The sequence below is a fragment of the Sciurus vulgaris genome (genome assembly GCF_902686455.1).
Source record: "Sciurus vulgaris genome assembly, chromosome: 11".
Classification (NCBI taxonomy): Eukaryota; Metazoa; Chordata; class Mammalia; order Rodentia; family Sciuridae; genus Sciurus; species Sciurus vulgaris.
The window spans coordinates 51799003-51822098 of NC_136472.1; the positions used below are offsets into that span (position 1 = coordinate 51799003).

Consider the following 23096-nt stretch of genomic DNA (forward strand, 5'->3'; position numbering starts at 1 on the left):
GATTAGATAGTAAAGTATTTCTGACCTCTGAACCACCACTTACATTTTGAGATTTTTATTATGAATTATAAGTAGTAATTTTGATACTTCTGAATATTTTATCTGAGAAACAACCCTGGATGACAAATTTTAAATTATTTCTTGTATTTCTAAAAAAAAAAAAAAAAACAAAAACAAATGGGGATTTTGTAAGATGTGAAAGTTTCTAAATCTCCTTCTTCATAAAAGTTACACAAAATTATAATTTTGCCAAGACAGAGTATACAAAGTCCACCAGCTTTTCCATGAAGTTAAATGATGCTCATTGAAAAACAGTGAGATTTATTATCTGGTTCTCATATCTTTCCAGAAATGAAGCAGCATTTAAGACGAAGTAAAGTAGTAATATATTGGTTATTATTTATCATGGGAAATTGGTTAGTATTGAGAAATGATACAAGGAAGTTTTAGTAGACTACAAAAATACCTATATGGTTAAATGAATGTATATATCACATATATATACACACATATACACACACACGCACATATATGTATCTAAAGTACAATTCTAATTCAGTTTAAAAATACATTAAAAAATGGAAGAAAAAATGAGGCTATCATTTACATAACTTACAAAGGTAGTTGTGCACTTGAATTTATGATTTATGAACTCACATTTGTTAAGAGAACTAAAAACCTGCCTGGTATTTGCTATTCCTCAGTAATGTTTCTAAATAAGGAACCAAAAGATCAATTCTATTAGTTGGCATAAGGAAAGCTAGTTTTAAATAGAAACATTACCTGAGTATTTTGCATACCAACTTCACTTCATCACTCCCATTTTTCCATACTTTCTCCAAACCTATAAAACTCAATCGCATTGTCCTTGAAATTTACACTGCACTTGGACCTATACATTTTCTTATGAGTTATCTTCTCTCCTGCACTCCACCTCTACCCTGATTTCCCTAATTCTAGTTAGATGAAAATGCAATCACATGCCAAGTTTTTTTTGTTTTGTTTTTTTTTTTAAAGCTGTGAAGCCGTTATAAGCTTAAATACAGTGAATTTTATCTAGAAGAGTGACACTGATTTTTCTTCAAGGGCCATTATTAAAAAATCATTTCTGTAAGAAAAGTTGTAGTTATATATATTTTGCCATATGGCTTTGGACAGAAAAGGGTATGGAAAATCATAAAATCTAAACCTAAATTTCACAAATGTGTCTTTATTCTAAGAAATACTCACCATGTTTATGGACCATGCTATCAATATTAAATTGATGTTCCAACTTACAGTGTGAAAATGTTTCTTCAGCAGATGTGAATAGCCTGAAAAAAAAAAAAAAAAATCAAGTAGTAACTTCATGGAGCATTGATTTCATGTTAAATATACACTTTTTTTAAATTCACTCAGCCAGTTTCTAGTTTTATTTCCAATTAGGAAAAACATACTTGTAGATGAAGGACCAGAACTCAGCATTTCTAATGAGAATCTGTACTTCTGAGTCCCAATTAACCACCCTTTAAATGCCAAGTAAATTTATTTGCCAAATAACAGCAATAAATTTATCAAAAGTTTTAGGAAAGAGAGCTCCCATTGATAGATTTTGTTTCTCTCAAAAAAATTGAGAAAAATTCCCTACTTGAGATTTTTTTTTCCCTCCAAGTGTCAACTCTTGCTTTCAGAGGCTTTGAAATGACACTGCTCAAACTGCGTTTAGAAATAAAGCATAAAATGTAATTTTACAACTAGCACATTCTCTAAGTGCCATATTTCAAAACTGATCTTGTATTGTCTAACAGTACCCGCATTACAGACATGGGGAGGACCGAGACTCTTTTATTATGAGACCTGCAAAACTAAAGGATACATGAGACAAGAATATACAGCAAAGATGCTGCAAACCATCTTCTATATACTTATCACATGCAGTGATTAGTCTTCAACAAATGTTTACCAAGATGGGTTATCTGCAGTATTTATGTAGCCAATCACAGGATACTGCATCAGAGATGCTCAATATATATGACTCTATGATAACTAGAGTATGTGCGGACCTTCTACCTATCCAATGAGGCTACACACCAGAACCAGTGTACCACCAATCAGCACTATGACCAGCTATGGGGCACAATGGGCAATATTTATTAAAATAATGATGACCAATGAGAATCTGCCCTCTTTCATGTTCACTTGCCCACAGCAGCCAAAGCCAAAGTTTCTTGAGAGTAAGGCAGGTTTTAAGTGGAATGTGCTTTTGGGAACAAAAAACCCGACAGCTCTGTTATTGATATTGCAATCTCTTTCCCTAACTGAAAAGGGCATTAATTCCTTCCTCAACAGGTGGGAAGCCCGTACTTAAGAAACATAAACTAAGATCATTTAAGTGGCTCAAATTGAAATGTTACACCTGAGATGCTCTGGCTGGTCAAGGAATTACAGGACAGTAAAAATGGAAGGGTCTTCAGGGATTACCTAGTTCAGTGTGGCTTCCAAACTTGAGCGTATACTCAATTAACATAAGATCAAAATGTGTCCTTATAAAAACATAAGATCCTAGATCCCAAACCTGATATAAAAGGACTGAGGTGAAGAGTTCAGCATCTGTATTTAAGCATCTTTGGTGACAAGGGTGCACCCCAGATTTGGAAACCACGAATCCAATCCAAAACAGTCTCCTTTTACAGAGGAAAGAAACTGAGGCCGGTCGAGGACAAGTAGGATAAACTAGCTTCCAGTTAGTTCATGGCTCCTCCCTCTAAACCACTGTGGGTCTTCCTCTTCTACAAGCCATCACCCCAAAGCACTGGTTCAAGAATTCAAGGACAGGGCACTCTGGTTCTACTCTGAACCAGTCGTTCATTGCAGACCACAAAGACCCCAAGCGACCGGGCACCGTAGGTCTGAGGCCCGGCACTGAGGTGGACGAACCTGTTACAGAACAGGCAGGGGGTCTGCTGCTTGTCGTTGGGGAGCTCTGCATCGTCCTCATCCTCCCAGGCGGCCTCGTCACCGCTGTCCGACAGTTCTGGCAGGTCTTCCTCATCCTCCACGGCGCCCTGGCCGCCTAACACACGCACAACAATCAGATCTGCCGGGGACACCAGTGCGACCCCGGAGCGCCAGGAGCGGGGTAGGCGGAGAGCTCTCCCTGGGCGAGCACTCCCCCTCCCCGTCCGCGCGCGACCCGCACCCGGCACCTCCTCCATCCTCCCCGCCAGGTCCCGCCGCCCGGGAACGCGTCCCGGAGGGGTTGGGAGGGAAGGGTCCTCCCCTTGCCCCGAGCGGCGAAGTCTGCGACTGGGCGAGTCCAGTGCTGAGGCGCTGGGATACCCACCCCTAGCGCCTTGATACCCACCGGTAGCGCCTGACGCTAACGAGCACATGGCGAAGGAGCCCTGGGAGCGCCGCGGGCCTGGGGGGCGGGGACCGGCGGGCAACGCGCGCGCGCGCGCGCACCCGGCGCCGAGCCCAGGGCCGGGACCCCGGGAACGAGCGCGAGCGCGCGGCCGGGCCCAGGTCCGGGCCGGGAGAACCCTGTAGACACCGGGGAACGCGAGAGCGCGCACCAGGCCACGAGCGCTTCCGGCCTTGGGGCCGCAGTACCGGTCACGTGTGAGGAGTGGGGAGGGCGGGGCGAGGTCTTGGGCCCCACCTCCTCCTGCCGCCGGCTTGACGCAGTGCGCGCCGAGGAAGGTTGGCAACGAGGGGCTTTACGGGCTCGGGCGTAACTTTTGCCAGTTCCTCGAACCCCAGTAGGCCTTAACGGGAGCTACCTGCCGCAGTCCTGAGACCAGAAGTGGAGAGACGCCGCAGCGGTTTTGCTGGCGGCTTCATATTCTCTGTGCCCATTATTGCTTGGATGAGCGCTTAGTGGAGAGGCGTCCATCCCACGGCGCCCTCTGGTGGCCATGCTGAGTGCACCTGGGAAGAGGAACTCCTGTGAACTAAGCCATATTAACTTGTACCTTAACTGTGTGAGTGCACCGTAAAGAACAGATGGGGGCCTACGGCCCCAAGAGGATTTAAAGTAGAGAGAACATGGACTGGAGCTAGTCTGCTGGGTTTGAATCCTCCAGTCGCTTTTTAACTATATGATCTCTTAACCTCTCTCTGCCTGTTTCCTCACTGACAAAAGGGAATGACTGCACTAACCTGAGGGCTATAATGAGGATAAACTGAGTTAACACATGTTAAGTACATAAGTGTTCACTTTATTCCAAACGATAGAAAAACGGTTTAAGCAACGTATGCTGTCAGATGTTCACCTGGCTTCCTAAACATGCCTTATGGTGCCCCGCCCCCTTTTTTCTCTTCCTTGTACTGGGGATTGAATCCAGGGGGTGCTTTATCATTGAGCTACATCTCTAACCCCCCCCCCTTTTTTTTTTTTTTTTTTTTTTTTTTTTTATGAGACAGGGTCTCAAAAGGGCCTGGGGAAGTTGCTAAGGCAGGCTTCAAATTTGTGATCCTCCTGCCTTAGCCTCCTTAGTGGCTGGAATTACAGACGGTGGCCACTGCACCTGCCCACCTTTTTTCATTCTAACCATACAGTTCTCTTTTTGAGTGGCAGCAGTAATTTCATCAGGTAGGGTATCAAGCTGGAATCCCAGATGCTAGCACTGTGCTTGGTACATGTTTAAATTGGTGATCAAAGCCTACTAGGCCCAGCATAATCCTGCCTAACATTCCAGCCCAACTCCAGTCCTTTAAACCTTTTATTTATTGCTCATCTCTGAAATCTCTACAAATGGTAGCTCCTTCTGTCTTAATCAGAAAGGCTTTCATTGGACGACCATTCTTAAAATGGGTTCCTGTTATTCCAGGAGAAGCCTGTTTTTTTCTTAATGCTTACCATGATTATCTGATTTTTTAAAATTTACTTACCCACAACAGTTTATACTTAAGGATAAAGACAATGTCTTTTTACTTTCATTTCACTGGCACATATTACACGACCTAGACAATAAAATACATTTAGTGAATAAAAAGAACTTGCACTATCGCTAAACTTTTTTTTTTTTTTAGTGCACTCATTTCCTTTAACTGTAAAAATCCTGGAAGACAGAAACCATCGAATGTTAGTTCTGATGCTCCCTTTTTACCAGAACATATGCTGGCTCCCTTGGGTTAATGTGTTCATTGGAGGTATTCCCAAGGTCTGGCACATATGAGGCACTCAGTATTTGCTGAATATATGTAATGAATTGAAAACTTTTCACTACATGGTCTCAGCCACCCAGCCAACTTTTCCCTTCATTGTTCCAACATAAACTGTCCAGCAAAGCCCATTTCTCTCTGTATTTTTTTGTAAGGAAATCCACTGAATTCCTTAGTAATAATTCATTCAGTGCTGACAGTAAAAGAAGTAATGCTCTGGAGGAGTGACTGGGCCAGAATCTTGTCCCTTGAAGTTCACATCTCATCACAATGCAGTGCTTAGGAGCAGGCTGCTTTTCTCTCTGCTCCAAAGATGAACGCAGCTCCTTCTCCATCACCCCACTTCACTATTGAGACCAGAATACAAGGTTGAACCAGTCCTGTTGAAGGTTTGTGAGTAAGGAAATGATACAGGGACAATAACTTTTCACTGACCCCTGGGTTTGGCTTCTTTCAGAGCCCACAGTGCTCAGCATATCCTCATGGGTACCACTAAGGTCTCCCTCACTTCGTAGAGCCCATGCCTGTTACCATTGAAACATACTCATGGTCTTCAAAGTCTGGCTGCTAGGGAACCCCACTAACAGGAGGAAGATATTCTACCCTCCTTAAAGCTTATATTTGAAGATACCACCCTGCCCTAGTTGATACCTCTTTTCTGAATGACTGAATGTCCACTCTCCTCTAAGAATATATACCCCTATTAAAGGAGATGGCCCTTATCTTCCAGTGTCCACTGAAGTCTGAAATATACCTGGCATACCGTAGACTCCAAGAACTGACTGAATTAGGACATAAGACAAATTTCATACCATTCTTTGTTCCATGATGGAAATTAGCACTATGTACTCCTCTTGGCTTTGGCCCTTCCTTATGTATCTTCCTTTCCCTTGCCATAGTTTCAAAGGTGCAGCACCTTGAGCCCTTTGAAGTTTGGTGCCATAGATTCTTACTGGCTTTGTGAACGTTCTGATTAATCATAAGGATTGAAGACCAATGAGGAAACTCAAATATTTCAACTTTACTCATCCATGACATGTACTAACAATTCATTGGAACTACCTGGAAATATACAGATACAATATTCTTTTGTAGAGTGGTTAACAATACAAGCTATAAGATTAGGCTGAGCTGGGTTAGAATCCCGACTTTGCCATTTCCTAGATTTAGGTCTTCTGCTTTGGATCCCTGAATAAGGTACTTAATGACAGTGAGCATCAGTTTCCCCATCTATGATACAAGGATAAAAAAAGGATAAAAAATAAGATGATAATGACACTATCCCTTTATTAGGATTGTTTGGAGGGTTAAAGCATAGATGACACCTGTAAGGACTGGAACATAGCCAACACTTGATAAATGATAGCTGTTATTGTATCACTGCATTGGCCAAAAAGCTACATGTCACCACTAGTACAACTAATACTTTTGAACCATTGAAGAGGCACCCAGGATTTGTGCATTTATTTCCACTGCATTATTTAGTTCTCCAATGAACTGTTAATTTTTTATTATATACTCTAAAGTAGCAGTAAAGGCACAATGTTCACTTACACAGTTGGTTATATGCTGTTCATTAGAACAAGAATGTGACCAGTTTTAGAACAGCATTCATCTGCATGGCACCCAGGGTTCACACTGCTGTTGTGACTGCAGAGGAGTCTTCTAAAACTGTCTCCCAATCAACCGTCAGAGGAATTTTAAGGAAAACAAAACTGCAGATTCCTATGCCCACATCCCCCACCTTCTGGTTCAGAAGGTTTGAAACAGGGACTATAAATCTCCTACTTTTCAAAAGTTCCCTGAGTGATTTACATGTTCAACCAGGCCCTGAGCCACCAGTGCAGAGCAAAGTCATGTCCTGATTGGATCTATGTAGCTGAGAATAGTCAAATGACAAAGGTAAAGCACACAAATTCTTCGGAGGCCCTGAAATTACAGATTTAGTGATGGATGTTGAGATCTGTGATCAAAAGCGTTTCTCCAGTGTGGTCATGGCTTAAGAACACCATGAGCTTTTCCCAGCTCATGGATGGCCTTGTTGTCCAGAAGTTCCATCTGCTTGTCACTTGGTCTCACCATGTTGTTCAGCATTGCTCTAGCCACCGTCACCACAGGCACAGAGTGACCATTGGCCCAAGAATCTGGTAAGGAGCCAAAGAATTTCCTAACCAACCATTCACCTGGGCGAGATTCTTGTCTATCACATAACAGAACTCTAAGGAGAAAAAGAAAAGCAGGGAAAGTTTTGATAACTTGCATTCAGATCATAGTGAGTGTTTAAAATGAACAGTGTCCCTCAGAATTTAGAGGTTGAAGCCCTAATGCCCAATGTAACATTTGGAGTCTGTCCTTTAGGGAGGTAATTCAATTTAAATGAGATCTTAAGATGGGATAGAACTAATCCCATTGGACTGGTGTTGTTATAAGAATAGAAAAAGGGAGGCCATTTGTCAGTTAAGAGAGACCTCACCTGATACCCACCCTGATGGCACCTGATCTTGAATTTCCAACCTCTAGATCATGAAAAAATAAAAGCACCTCAGGCTGTGGTATTTTATTAGAGAAGTCTGAGTGCACTAACACAGTGGACATATTGTTTTATTTGGTGCAACAGAGAATTTTTAAAAAGGTAAAAAATAATAATACAGAAATTTAAAAAATTTTTAAAAGAAGGCAGCAAATGCCACATAGGAAGATTTGGATTATTCTGAAGCTAGTCCCAGAATCTTTCCTTTCTTTCAAAGCCAAAAGGTAGGTCCTTCTGAGAAGCAGTGCAGCCCCAGCCAAGTCCTTCCTATCACATCAGCTTCCTTAGACATCAGCTTCTCCAAATGAGAAACTGGTTTCTAGGGACTAGCCGGCTCGGGTAACGTGCATACTTACCCAGGCCTAAATACTGAGTAGCGGTCAAATTTTAATTCTCCAACCCTGGCTTCTACTTCTCCCTGGTAAGAAAAAGCATGCTTTCAGTATTTAATCCAGAGGATTTCACGTGACGCTTAAGAGGGGATAATTTGGAGTTTTAAAGATAATCTGCTTCTGCAGGTCTAAATCCTTACCTAGCAACTTAGATTCTAAAAAGCCTGGGAAGTTAAGGAAGAAATTATTTAATCCTGACAAGTAGTAGAGTGAAAAACAGTCTGCAGAATGAGTGAATGGCAGCATGGCCAGTCAGTCTTCTGCCATTAAGAGAGATCCAGAGATCCAACCACTAGAGTATCTCACTTAAGCCCAGGATCAATGCAGCAAGTTTGCAGATACTGATGCCCTTTTTTAGTTTACAGGTAATCCAACAGATGACCATCTATATTACTCACTTCTTAACAAATCCCCCACAAATTCAAAGGGCAGTGAGATTACATATAGACAATGTTTTAAATTTATATCTTCTTCCATTGAACAAATGAAGAACTAAAGTTTACAGACACAGAACATGAGGCCAGTTTAGTGCTCTGGCTTGACACCCCAACAGTTCTCCCATCACACCAGCAGAATGCCCGTAAAAGTATGTGATTGATCCAGGCCTCCATAATGAATGCAGTTTAAAAAGGTACTGAGTAGAACAAATGTTCCTAAAGAACCAAGGATCTTCTAAAACTGAAAGGGAGGGAGCCTTCATACAAAAGGAGGTTGAGAACATAAATGATAAATACCAGGACTAATACACACAGTAGTTGAAGGATTATTCAAGAAAGATCATCTTTCCAAATTCTAGACACAACTGTTATTTAGTATCATTCTGGGATGACAGTTTGGTTGTCATTTCTATCCTTTTAATTAATCTAACTCATAAACCCATGCTGCAGGGAATACGGGTCAACTTCAGTAAACAAGGTCTCTTTCCATTCTGTTGGCAATACTAATATTGGTGGGGGCTCTGTCATGACTCAGGCACTGTGCTGGGTCCTGCCACATGCACTAGTGACAAAGGCTATTCATTATACAACGCCTAGCAACATGTCCTGGCATCAAACTGCCCAGATTTAAGTCCCAACCCTGCCACTATCAGTGGTGATCTTAAGATCAACAATACTCAGTTTCCACATAAATATACATAAAAACCCTTAGAACACAATGTTTGCTATTTTCTTGTCTGACTGCATCTTTGTTACAACCATAGAAGAGGTAGTAGTGATTCCTTTATCTTTAAAGCTGAACAAACACAGGGGGTGGGATGGTGGCTCAGTGGTAGAGTGCTTGCCTCACACATGTCAGGCACTGACTGGGTTTGATCCTCAGCCCCACATAAAATGAATAACTAAAATAAAGGCATTGTGTCCATCTACAAATAAAAAAAATTTTTTAAAGATGAACAAACATATATTTCCTTTTCTAAATGGTATGTTTATCTTGCTAATGAGAGCAAAAAAATTCTGTTTGATAATCTTTCTCAGAACCAATATGAATATTTTTAAAAACAAATTTTTCTCTTTTAAGTATTGTTCTAAACTCTAACCATTAAACTGAAACATTTCCATTCTTTTTATTGGTGCATTACAATCACGCATAATGGTGGGATTTGTTATGCCATATTAGTACATGCACATAATTTGACCAGGGTCATTCCCCAGAAACTTTTCCATTGTTGATTTAACTTCATTCATGGCTCACTGATTTTCATTTGCCTCAAAATACTATTTTAGAATTGGAGAGCTATTGGTTAGCAGTGATTGAGCTATATGAAAAAAATCTGGAAACATTCCTAATCACAAACTGATCATGAGCAATACGTGATAAATATTACTCAAATAGTAATATCTCTTTTTAAAAAAGATAACAGAGTTTCCAGAGAATGAAAAGCAATAGTTCCACTGCAATTCCAATATAATAACACCGTAAAGTTCATTCAGCAAAGTGACCAGGGTAAGGAGAAGCTAGAAACAGAAACTAATAGCTGGGCACAGTAGTGCATGCCTGTAATCCCGCCAACTCCAGAGGGTAAGGCAGGGGAATTTCAAGTTCAAGGCCAGTCTTGGCAATTTAGCGAGAACTCCATCTCAAAATAAAAAATAAAAAGGACTGGGAGTGCAACTCAGTAATAGAGTGCCACTGGATTCAATCTCCAGACATTAAAAAAAAAAAAAGAAAAAACAAGAAACAAAACTAATAAAGAAGGGTGCAAGGACTTAAAGGTGCGATGCCTGGTGAAAATACATCAAGTCAACTTTAATTTCCAAATATCTTAAAGATTACAATGTCAAAGGAGGACTGGGCTTGCTTTTGTTATTTTCAAACAACAATTAGCATGTACAAAGCAGCTGATCTCACTTCAAGATAGAAACTTAACAAGTGAATCTGAGCAAGGTGAGGTATTTAAGCAGAAGTCACAGGAACTTCTGTAGAATTTCACATGGAAACTTCTCTGGCCAAACACTAAGGACCTGCTTCTTACACTGTAGGCACCTGGAGTACATTGGGAAGGACAAAAAGTAAAGCCACGGCCTAGCTTCCTGCAGCAACAACTTCACTTAAAGATTAGGAAATGGAAACTTTATTAAAATAAACAAGCATATATATTGTGTTGAGAAGAGCAAAATGTATGTGAGGTTTTTGTTTGTTTGTTTTGTTGTTGTTGTTTTGGTACTGGGGATTGAGCCCAAGGTGCTTTACCACTAAGCTATATCCCCAGCCCTTTTTATTTTTTATTTGAGACAGTCTTACTAAATTGCTGAGGTTGGCCTCAAACTTGCAATCCTCCTGCTTCAGCCTTCCAAGTCACTGGGATTACAGGTATATGCCATCATGCTTGGTTGTAAAAAAAAAAAAAAAAAAAAAAAAAAAAAAAAAAAAGACTTTTAAGAAAGTTGAGCTTGTAATTAGCCGAATGCTTCAGAATAAATGTCGCCAAATCTCCAGAAATCAAAGCTCCTTCCTTCCTGCCATTAGGGAAACCAAGGGAACAGCTTAAGAATCTCTTCCTCCAAGCCTCCTCCAATGCCAAGATGCCACACTGACATTTAAGGGAAGAGCTGCCACAGTTCATCCCACTGAGCAATGGATAATTAATAGGAGGGAAAGACATTGGAAATTGTCTTTCAAATCACTCCCACTTCCTAAATATATCCTGCAAAAACAGTTCCTGCAGCTATGGAAAATTTATAACAATGTATTTAATGCTTTTTAAATATTACATAGTATTTTGTATTATGTAATACTGCCAATTAGCCAAAAGTATAGTGAAGGTAGAAATGTGCACAAACCTTAACTTGTAAATATAAAAAATTGCTTGACTTATCAGCTCCTTTAGAGGATAGCAAGTTGAAATGTTTGCACCCTCCAGCTTTTGCCAGCTCTGCAGACTTCAGCACATAATCTCGGTCAACACGAACAAATCCCTCCTGAGGGGGAAAAGGATGTGAGTTATTTCCAAAAGGTTGCAAGTTCATTTTAAAGATTACTACCTGGCTTGGTTGGCAGGTTTGGAGTGGGTGAGTAGGAGGTGGGGGATGGGGATCTAAATAATCCATCCAAGCAATACATGAAAGTCAGGCTCAGACCCTGGGAAAGACTCCAAGTGTGGTCCTCCAGACAGACACACCAGCCTCAGGAGCAAGGCTGGACTGCAACATAAAAATGAGAACCATGGCACTGAAGCATGGACACCCAGCAAATCTGCAAGGAGCAAAGGGATCAATGAGGTCAGGCTGGGAAACTGCTTTCAGACACCCCATTTCTTGGTCTTTCGATAATACTGTTAGGGAGAACCTGACTTAGGCAACACCATTCTGAAACATACCTTCCACTAGAATAACTTACCCCACAGTCACTCTGACCCAGATGACAGTCAGCCTGTCCTAAACCCAGACAATACCCTGTAATGAAACTTAATACCTGGGATCATATCTTGAAAACCCTGTTCAACGTGGATCAGTGACCATCACAAAGAATGATGGGGATGACCACAGGGACCCTTCCCTGAAAAACCCCCTAGCAATGGCCTAACCATAAAAATTCCTCCACCCTTTCCTAGGTTGTAAGCAGGAGACAGGTTCTAACCTCTGCTGAAGGACACCCCTCCACAGGCCTGTCGCAAATAAACCTGTTACAGTTGAGCCACTTCTCCTCTCTGTTTCCTGCATTTGGTTTCCTCCTCACATTTATAAGGTTACAACTCTGTTTTCTGTTCTTTGTGTCAACTCTAAAACGGCAGGGTCTTGAACTGTGATGGAGACCATTTGCTAGACACTATAAGAATAGTCTGTTTAATTTTTGATTTTTGTGTACGGTTTACCACATACCTTTGACATTAGTGAGGAATGCGGTCTCAATTTTGTTTTTATACTGATAGACATATAATCAAACATGTTTAGAGACCCCAGATCTAGACTCAGTACAGCAAGGACAAAGGCTGAGTCTTTCTCCTTGATTCACAAGTCAGCATCAGCACATACCTAGCACATGGTTGGTGCTTCAAAAATATTTAAAGGAATGAAGAAAATCTGAGGAAAGCAGAAAAAAGGCAAATTCAGTCACAAAGAACAGAGCTTCTTTTGTAGCCACAAAAGGAGGAGGAGTGAATGATGCAAACAGAATACAGATTTTTTCCAGGACCCAAATGAGGGACATGCACTTCTACCTGGAAAAGGGAATTCCACTGTAGTTATCAACTTCATGGGACCACCACCCATTCCAGCATCCCCACACTGGAGACAACTGAAGAAAGCTAAAGTCTGCTGAAGCTGAAGCTGAATGTCACAATTATATAATGAGGTCTTACAGTGAGGAGATTCCAAATCTGAAGATGAGATTACTGCCCAAGGGACTTTCTTAAATTAAATCTTTCTTGTGAGGTAGTTATTGGTTTCTAAATGTTTAATTCATTATGACAATGTGTATCTTTCTTAGAAATGTCAGAAGAGACCTTAGGAAATATCACATCCAACCCCCTCCTTATGCAGATGGAATAAGGTCCAGTGGTTGGTGAACTGCTGGTTAGGGAGTGACAGAGCTTAGAGAGCAGAGCACAGGTTCCTGACTCTGGGTAGTGCTCTTCCAATGCATCTGTGTTCCTTTATATTCCACACTCTAGCTAGTAAAAAGAAACAGTCTACAACTCTGATAGACAGAATAAGGGTCTCTCAAAGAGTTCCACATCCTAAACACTCTAATAATGTCAGACTACATGGTAAAGGGGAATTAATGTTGCCGATGCCACTAAAGGTGACCTTAATCAGCTGACCTTAAAATGATTATTCTGGGTTCAATGTAATCATAAGGGCCCTACAAAAAGGGAAGAAGCAGAGGTGTTTAGAGTTAAGCAACGTGAAAGGGCTCCACCCCCAAATTGCTGGCCTTGAAGATGGAGGGACCATGAGCCAGGGAAAGTAGGCAGGCTTTAGACGTTGGAAAAGGAAAGGAAAGGAATTCTTCTCTGGAGCCTCCAGAAGAAACGCAGCCTGTCAACACTCTGATTTTATCTCAGTAAAACCCATGCCAACCTCTAACCTGTATAACTATAATATAATAAATTTATGTGGTTTTAACCACTGAGTTTGAGGTCATTTGTTATAGCAGCAATAAGAAACGAATACAAAATTCAATTTTATAATAATAGGACACGAAGTATATCATGAAAGAAAAACATTATAAGTATAGAGCTTGATGAATTTTAATAAACTGAACAATCTCCGTAATCAGCTCCCAGATCAAATACAGAACATTACCAGCACTGTAAAAGTCTCCCTGTGTCCTCCTTTCTCATCACTCACTAGTACATTTTTAACTGTTTGGACGACCTGCAGGGCAATGTTAATTTTCTATCCTACTTTAGGTAATATAAACTCATCTCTCTACCCAAGAATCATCACCGTCTTCTTTTTGTTCTGTATACTGACAATCACTCCTAAGTGGGCTTGTCCTAAACAATGACTCAAATTCATGTTGTTATTTTATAACATGGTTGAAGCAAACTCATTTTAATACTTAGAACATCCCAGCAGAGATGGAGTCGGGGGAGACAGGGAAAGGCACTTCTAATCAGAGCCTTTCTCCAAACTGAAATTTTAGATGTGCTGAAAGTGTGCCAAGAAAAATCCAAAACTACATAGAAAAATTCTAACTGAATTTCTCTTCCATGTCTATTTCTTCCTCTCACCCCAATTCACAGTACTGTGGTTTTCATAACCGGTTTGTTATTCACAATAAAATAACATAGTTGCCAAGAGAAATTTTGTGTTTTTTATTGTTGTGTTAGCACAAATGCTTGGAAGGATTATTATAGTTGCCTTGGTTAAAATGTTTTTTCTTTCATCCTTCTTTAAAAATAAGGGAAAAAGTCAGCCAATCACAAGCTTCCAGACCGACGCTGTCTCTCTTACTTAATCCAGAGCCAGAAGAGGATCATTTGATTAAACTGAGACCCTAATTTATTTGGCTTTAGTTCTGGATCAACCTCTCCTTAATAGAGTGCTGTCGTCTCCAATTGTTTGATGAAAATTAAAGTGACATAAATGCCATGGGACTCTTTCAATCTGATTAGCCAGCGAAGGCACATCAATACCAGCCCAGCCATCAGACTCTGGCGTCCTTCCTTTCACTGGCCTGGCTAGCAACTGACAAGGGCTCCTTAGGCTCCTTGAAGGACGAGCACCCACGCTGCTGCAGAGACCCCCACCCTCAGCCATCATCCCTGCTCAATGGACCCTGATGACAAGGTGCCCATACCTTTCTCCATTGCCGTCCTCTGAACAAAGCTAAATATTGTTTTATTAGCAATCAATGGCTGTTAATCCAAAAAGATTTCACAAATCCTCTGAGCCCTCAAGCTGATTATGAATACACATTTTTCCAAGCCCACTAAATTTTAAATTTCACTTCCCTCACCCTGATGGCGTGGCCTTTTAGCTGGTGAATGAAACTCAAAAGCAAAAGGGTCAACGGCTTTCAAGGACTTAGAAATCAAACTGAGGTGAGAGCGTGGGTGACTGCTAGGAGATGTCAACACACATGCCAGTTTTCTTTGGAGTGAGGACGATCCTACTTATAGATGGAAGGCGCTATCTTTAAAATCTTATTAATTCCCTTTCTTGTTCTTCCAACCCCTCAAGTTAAAAAAAAGTAGAAAAATACAATATTATCTCTGCAACACAATTTCAGAAAAACTATACTGTTTCCCTAACCATATCACAAAAGAACAGACTCTTCTCAGAGTACTAACTCATTACTTTATTGTGTCTTTACAATTCCATAGCCAGTGTCCTAATCTAAGGGAGGAATCAGCATTCCTTCTAGAAAAAGTAATTAATTAAATAGGTTTCCACTATAAGTTTCTTTCTCAGCACCCACTCAAAAGAATGCATACAATGTATTTTGACTCAGAAGAGACAGTCTCATAAGCTGCATGGACAACCAAAGAGACAAATTCTATAATTACTCTTATTTTAAGTCTTATTAAAATTCAAAGCTACCAAGTTTTTATTTCTTCCAGTCTTCTTTACCAATACTGGAGAACCATCAGCAATATTTTCTCTTAAGAATAACATCCTAACCAGGCATTTCAGTGCTGACTCACAGGAGGAGAAAGCACTAAAGGTCACAGGGTCCTTTATTAAGAAGGGAGGACCTATCATTCTGTAAATGGTCTCACTTAGGTATATTTTTGTTTCCAGTTGCTTCTTTTTCACTCCCTTTTCAATCCAACCCTAAATCAAACCAGAAAGCAGAGATGCTGACAAAGAAAGAATGGTAAAACCTGAGCCCTATTCATTTGTGTCTTGAAGGGCATCTCTATATTTTATATACAGAGGTGGGAGGACAATCGGTTAGAGAAAGAGGTCCAGATAGAAAAATAAAATCAAACGGATAATGAGGGTTCCTGGGTCAGTACCTTCATTTCAGTCTGTCTTTTCTCTACGATGCATATAGCCACAGAATTCTGCAGTTGGAAGGAGTTTCAGTGGTCCCCTCCCTCCTAGTATAGACAAGGAGGTGGTCCACAGAAACTAACTGACATACCCAAGGTTCCACAAATACCTGGTCTCTGAATAAAGTCTGTGATTTGGTTCCTTTGAACCAGTTAAGACCTCATCACTTCATGAGCCCCCTCCTGGACATCAAATAAAACAAGAGAGATTAGAACAGGGGTGGGGAATCTTTCTCAGTACAGGATCAGATAATAAACACTGTCAGTTTCGCAGGCCTCTGTTACATCTACAGCTCTACATTAGTGAGCAACTTTCTTTATGGATACTAAAATTTGCATTTCTTATATTTTCATGTAGCATGACATTCTTTTGAAGTTTCTGGCCATTTAAAAATAGGAAAACACTCTTAGTTTACAAAGCCCATACAAAAACAGGTGACAGGTTGTATTAGACTCCCATTCTATAGTTTACAAACTGGATTAGAAGACTTATTTTAGAATCAGAAGCCATGAGATTCTAATGATGTTTAATAAATATTAGAATGGCTGCATTAATCATATTAAAATCATTATCCATTCAATAGAATCCAAAAACCTAGACTGCTGGAACCTGCTCCTAATAGGTGAGGAAATAAATGAACACCAAACCATCCAAATTCACCAACCAAATCCTTCTCTTACTACAAATAAAGGGAAATGCATTATGCTCAGTGGTATACTTGAGTCTTCTCTCAAGGCCAATGTCAATCTGGTTCTCAGAGGGTATCACAAGGGTCTCACAAAAGCAAGGAGAGCCCAACTATGCTACACTGCCAGGAAAACAGGTCAGTGAAGAGCACTAATACATTCTGGTGCCCCAGTGCCTCCCAAAAGCAGATCCAATAAGAGAAGGGTTGGTTGTTTCAGGATCTCCCAAGCAACCTGCTAAAAATACAGATTCCAAGCTTTCAACCTCAGAGATTCTGATCCAGCAGATCTAGACCAGGGCCAAATCAGAGAGCTATCATATTGACCAGACTGCTGTGGCCTGAGTGTGAAAGGGAAGTGTAGCATAACTAGCTGCCACTAAAGGATACGGTTTTCCAAACAACTGAAGAAAGTTAATAGACTTATCTCTAGCATTTTTCAACAGAAATTAGAATAGACTAAATTTTAAAGGTCAAACATATTCCCTCAACATGCATATGTTGAAGTCCTAACCCACAATACCTCAAAATATAACCTTATTTGGAAATAGGGACATGGTAGATGTAATTAGTTATGATGAGGTTGTACTGCATAGGGTGGCCCCAATCATAAATGGCTATGTCCTTATGAAAAGGGAAAATATGGACAAAGACATATGCGCACAAGGTAAACACCACGTGAAAATACAGAGAAAAGGCAGCCATCTACAAGTCAAGGAGAGAACCCTGAAATACACCCTTTCCTCAGCACTCAAAAGGAACCAACCCCCTGACAGCTTAATCTCAGACTTCTAGCCTCCAGAACTGTGAGGCAATAAATTTCTGTTGCTTAAGACACCCAGTGCTACTTTGTCATGGAAGTTCTAGAAAACTCAGGATCTCAAAAGTGAAGACAGAAACTGTGAATTTCTTCAGGTTTCTCTATCATACACTTCTCTAACCGTAAGCAGTTACTGACCCACAGTTGGCTTGCCACCAGCTTTGTAATAGGTACAGAGAGGGCTGCTGGCCCAAAAGAATTCCATGGGGCTGAGCTTAGAACCCCACAAGCCCCCTCCAAACAACTATTGTTACTTACCCATTTTAGTCACCCCTTATAATGCCTAGTTGTCACAACCTCCAAACTGAATGTTGTATCCAATCCAAATTAGTTATCAAAAAAAAAAAAACAAAAAAACAGAGGCCTCTCCTACAGGGGGTGTCAGGTTACTTTCTGCCATTATCCTCTTACACCATTTAAATCCTAACTTATTTCTGTGCCTACCTGGCTTACTAATCTTTTCCCATGCTTACTCATTAATTATTTTTATCTTTTCAAATTGCTTTTACAGGAGAACAAATGATGAGTTTCATGGTCTAAGAAGTGGGGAACCAAACCCATTTAAAAAAATATTCTCAATATTGAAGACACTCAGACTCTGATTAAAATTGCATGACACAGTGTAAATGCATCAAAGCAATTCAGAATTTTCCCTGGAGCACTCTACAAGAATTGCCTAATGTCATGAAAATCAACTGCTTTATGCTTAATGCAGTTTTTCTATTTTGCTGAGTCACCACAGAAATCAGGCTGGCACTTGAGACAGTGAAACCTGCAAAGTACAAGAACAAAAGTTTTTCGATGCTTTTAGAGGGCACACTGCTTGTGACTGTCCCTTGAAACAAAAAAGACTGCACTAGCTGTTGAGCGGGAACATGACCCCTTCTAGAAGGGATAAATAATGTGGCAATTCCCAAGAAGGTCAAATTTCTCTATAACCTGCAGTTCACAGCATAGAGCTCAAAACCCAGTAGTGTTCTAATGCAGACAAGCAAAACTACACAAGATATGGAAATACATCCTGACTAAAAGCATAAATACAATTATCCTTTGTCTCACCAAGAAGTCCAGTGAAATACAACTAACTACTTGGTTTGTATAAACCAAAAGTACTTAAGTTGCATGGGCCTGGTTTCTAAACCTATACTAAGTCCCATGGCAGAAGCATGGCCCTGCATACTTAATAGAAAAAAAACATTTGGCTCCAGCAAGAACATTCTGTCAGAGGGATAAACTACAGTCCAGGTGTAAATTAAAGAAGACATATTGACATTTGCCCAGGATCATGTCGTAAACCATGACTTTTAACTATGTAGTAAACTATGACTTCTGGGCAGGGGCCAACTCAATTTAAAACACCATTAAAAAGAAAATAAAAAAGTGTTACAACAGTTTTGCGTCAGTGAGGGCTGAATCATCACTGGGGTTGAATCACTGCTGAAGGCTGAGTCATCATGGGGGCTGGTTGAATCGTGCCTCTATATTCTGATATTCTATCCTATAAGTTTAAGGCCTGGAGTGAAAATGAGTTGAAGCAAATCACTCAAGCAAGAGGGGATGCTTCAAGTTTAAAATATTTATTATGGAAGAGAAAAAAAATTAAAAAGCTTACAGCCAACAGCATGAGTCAATTACGTTTACTCAGATATTGTTTGCCTTAGTCAGGCGATATTGTAACGATAGCAATATTTGCTATCGGCAAGATCATGTGAATATTTATGATGTACCCAGTACTCAGGCCTGAAAGAAAGATGAATGTATCAGTATTACTCAAAGTATAACAAAGTGAGGGCAGCAGATGGAACCTTAAACAATAAGAGTTTATTTACATTTAAGCACTGCAAAAGACACAAAGAAAAAAGAGTAAACGAAAAGAAATCCTTGATATTACTGGCTAGTAAAAAAGGAAAAAGTCTATTTCTTCCTTACCGCCCCAGCTTTGTTTCTGGTGGTACCCAGGCAACAGAATCCAACATCATGACCTTGAAAGGCAGAAGTGTAGTCTTCCAATTTTTCAAAGTCCACCACTTCTTGATTCTAGACAAGGGCACAGTTATATATAATGTCACGTTATTTAAAAAACAGAACACGCCTCTAGATTTATAGAATAAATTACAGACCATTATGGAACGATTTAACCACTTAACATCAAATTTTGCAAATTCATTTTCTTTCAGTCAAAAGCAATTAATCTGAATGGAAAATCACCCAGGCACATATGTACCTCTGGTACATATAACTGGACTAGGGGTGATCCATATTTCTAATATCAGGTTCAATTTTAATTTATTTATAGGAAGACAAACAAGCCTGTCTACCTCTTACCAGGAAAGAGACCGCTGAGGTATAATGTGAAGTGAAGACAGGGGATGGTGTCTGAGGTCTCAAAGACCTAGTTCAAATCATGGTCCTATTACTTACTATGCATGTAATTTTGGCCAAGTTATTGATGCTATACCTCAGTTTTCTTCATCTGCAAAATGTGGATGATAATCTCTCCTTCTGTCCAACTCATGAGCTACCAGCATTAGAATCAGATAGAAGGTGCTAAAGGAAAAAAAAGCCCCATCCCAGGATTCCCTGCCAATACTTCTGAATCAGACTCTACGTTCAACAAGCACCCACAGGAATTCTGATGCACACTGAAATTTAAGCACCTGCACCTAACTTTTTAAGTCTATTGCAAATGAAACCTAAGAAAATGAGAAGTTTTATCATCCGGGAATTTAAATAAAATGTTGGTTCCTTCACTATCATCAACTTTTTCAAAAGAATTTTCCTTACATTGCATGTAACGTTGAAGAAAAGGATCTTCACAAAGTGCCTAATCAAAAGGTGTGCCACCCAAACTCCACTCTCAGAACACATATCTCATTCTCAGATTCTAATTACCAGGAAATTTTCATACTGCTCAAGAAACTAGACTATGAAGACCACCCAACACCTGTCTAAGCCTGAGCAAAGACATCTGTTTCAAATAGGCAAGAGCTGATGGACTAAAGACATTCACAACACGATCTGAGTATGAACCTGGGGGACTTAAGAACACTTACTGGTGAGTCCACTTATTATTTAGAAAACTCCTCCTATGAAACCTGCAGGACTGAATTCTACAGTTGTGAGGTCTCAGGAGCACAACATATTGTTCAATTTGCTGCATTTCACAGATAACACAGTTTAAAGGAAGCAAGAAATCTTCAGGAAGCTCAGACTTCAGGTATTTAGGTGTTATGGCCAGATGGAAGTCTGGTGTATCATCTGTTTACCCTGAAAGTGTAACTTAAGGTGAAGGTAATGTTATGGACACAAGTTTGGCAAGTCAGGCAGGGCAGATTCTTGTACCCAGGTATGCCCATATTTCACTGCCACAGATCTTTCCCATTCTGCACAGCATTTTCAGGTTCTCATAACATTAATGTTAAGTGTACAGGTAGACAAAATAAACAAGGCGATTGAGAAAACTGCCAAAGTTTTGCAGGATCATCCCTAAAAGCCAGCTTGTCTGAACTAAAAATAGTGCTTTCCGGTCTTGCCTACCCCCCCTACAACGTAGGTCTCACATTATCCAGTTTTAGATGTAGAAAACTCTTTGCTCAAGGCCACATGGTGAAAGAGGCCTACAAGCCAGCAACAAGGCAGGCTCCCTGGAGGTACTTTGACAGGTCCATCTCTCCCTCCGCCACCACTGGCCCAGCAATGTTCGGCCTTCGGGCATGAAATACGTTCATCTTACAAATTCAACGCGGGTATATTTTTGAGTCCCAGCTCAAATACCCACCACATTTTTATAAGCTTCCTCCTCGAAGGTGAGCTTCCTCCGGCCAATCAGAGTGACTCTGGAAAACAGATTCTGTTCCAGGATTTCTCTTAAGAGCACTCTGCCGGTTTCCCCGCTGGCGCCCAGAATTAAGACGGATTTATTCTGCATTTTGAAGTCTTCCCGAAGCTTCGGCAGCGCCTCCATCTCGGCCTTGCTGGGGAAAATAACATCGACAGGTGTTGGTCTGAGGATGCTAAGCGACCGCACCGCCCCGACCCCGGGGACAGGGCTGTCACTCAGGCTCCGGGGAAAGTGCTGAGTCACCCGCGGGGCGCGGCACGTTAGTCGCCTCCCATTTGCCCCAGCAGACACAGCGGAAGGGGGCCGAGCGGGGGTGCTCCCAGATGCCACAGGCTGCTGCACCACGGGGCTTCCCCCGCGCTTCCCGGGTCCTGGGAGGAGTGCGGGGCCCCAGCTCGGTCCTCTGCCTGGAGGAGTTACCTGGGGCCGGTCCCGGGCCCCGTGTCCTCACGCCGCGCCAGGAGCAGGGCGGCCACCAGTGCCGCCGCCGCGGCGCCCAGCGCTGCAGGCCCGGGCATCGGGCAGCCCTCCACCGCCAGCCCTGGAGTCGAGGCGACCCGGCCCGCGCCTACCCTGCTCGGTCTTCCGGGTGACTTCGTAGCGTCGCTGCCTCGCCCCGCCCAGAGGGGCGGACCTCGGAAAGGGCGCGGGGACTCGAGGGCGCGTGGGCCGCGTGGGGGCTGTGCCTAAGCCCGGAGACCCCTTCCCTCGTGATGGAATCCCCAGGAACGGCCCTCCCTCGTGCCTCCCGACCACATGGGCTCAGGTCACACAAGCCCCACCAGAATACGTCCCAGACTTGACCTTCATTGCGCCCCACCCAGCTGTAATTTCAACTATATATTGGAAATCTTCATCTTAAATTCACTAAGTCAAAAACTTACACCCACTCACAGTCAGCCTAGGTCCTGGCCTATTTCTAGGTGATTGCAGCGATATAATCTTGCCCACCAGATCCTGTGGGTCACACTCCAGGGCGTGATCTGGGGTTTGGAACATAACTATTCACATTGGGCCTGTCCTGGATCTTGAAAGTCCAGGACAGGCGTTAGAATGACAAAGCAAGAATACAAACAATGTGGATGGACAGTGCTGTGAACACTAGTGATGCTGGGGCTCCTTTTCCAAGTCTAGAGACCAGTGACAAACTCCCACTCCTATCTCCTTGGGCCTGACCTAGGCCTGACCTAGACCTGGCCACACTGCTTCCACACTGGTGAAAGCCTGAGCTCTCTAGGTGGGAGGAAAGTGTAGATGGTGGCATCCTACCAGCTCCCAGTGACCTGATGGCGTGATCTTTCCTGTTTTGCCTCCCCCGATTTGAGGGTGTTCTGAATGTTTCCTCTTATTCTGCCGATAGGTTCTTTTTCTGCTTGTGCCAACTGTTCTATTGCCTGTGATAACAAACCTTGACAGTACAGGGCAGAGTGGTTCAGTCCTCACGGTGTGTGGACTCTTCCATTTGAGTGCCCAAAGACTCCCGCTAAAATGCAACAGTAAACCTCCTCAGCTAACACCGTCTTAGCAAGTCATTTATCAAATCTGTCACAGATATGATTAATTGTACCCTAGTATCCTCCGCCCCTTCTTTCTTTTTCAAAACGTAGCACTATTTATACACAACAAAATGCACAGATCCTAAAAGTTCAGTCCCATGATTTTAGAAAGTTGCATATACACCTAGGTATAACACCAAAACCAAAATACAGAACATGTCTGTTATCCCAGAGAATGCCTTCA

At 41.6% G+C, this 23096-nt stretch overlaps 2 protein-coding genes across 6 annotated transcripts in view; both read right to left on the reverse strand.

The window, feature by feature from the left end:
- The window catches only part of PRMT3 (protein arginine methyltransferase 3), a 132861-nt gene extending 129268 nt beyond the window's left edge, over positions 1 to 3593 (reverse strand). The window contains exons 1-3 of the mRNA XM_079101862.1: positions 3344 to 3593; positions 2917 to 3052; positions 1231 to 1313 (exon numbers count right to left, since the gene is read on the reverse strand). Of these exons, the coding sequence (XP_078957988.1) occupies positions 1231 to 1313; positions 2917 to 3052; positions 3344 to 3371 (247 nt within the window). The 5' untranslated portion in view covers positions 3372 to 3593. The remainder of the gene's footprint in view (positions 1 to 1230; positions 1314 to 2916; positions 3053 to 3343) is intronic.
- Positions 3594 to 6151: 2558 nt separating this feature from the next.
- Positions 6152 to 22017, reverse strand: HTATIP2 (HIV-1 Tat interactive protein 2). Of its 5 annotated transcripts, none has more exons than XM_079101881.1 (6): positions 21929 to 22017; positions 21294 to 21485; positions 19445 to 19552; positions 11349 to 11486; positions 8032 to 8093; positions 6152 to 7363 (listed from the first exon to the last, which is right to left on the reverse strand). In XM_079101881.1, the coding sequence occupies exons 2-6, from the start codon at positions 21477 to 21479 to the stop codon at positions 7138 to 7140; spliced, it is 720 nt and encodes a 239-aa protein (XP_078958007.1). In that variant the 5' UTR covers positions 21480 to 21485; positions 21929 to 22017; the 3' UTR covers positions 6152 to 7137. The 5 variants fall into 5 exon arrangements, with proteins under 5 accessions (XP_078958007.1, XP_078958005.1, XP_078958004.1 ...); XM_079101879.1 differs by having other exon boundaries at positions 21294 to 21489; positions 21929 to 21997; XM_079101878.1 differs by lacking the exon at positions 21929 to 22017 and adding an exon at positions 21777 to 21922 and having other exon boundaries at positions 21294 to 21489.
- Between the last annotated feature and the right edge of the window lie 1079 nt (positions 22018 to 23096).

Bases quoted from the DNA above. Each gene is read 5' to 3' on its own strand.
- HTATIP2 (XM_079101878.1), bottom strand. From the start codon at position 21,874: ATGCCCGGGCCTGCAGCGCTGGGCGCCGCGGCGGCGGCACTGGTGGCC. The intron at 8,094-11,348 runs GTTTGTGCACAT...TTTTCTTACCAG, and splicing joins TTTTATATTTACAAGTTAAG to GGAGAAGTAGAAGCCAGGGT. The intron at 7,364-8,031 runs GTAAGTATGCAC...TTTTCTCCTTAG, and splicing joins TACTCAGTATTTAGGCCTGG to AGTTCTGTTATGTGATAGAC.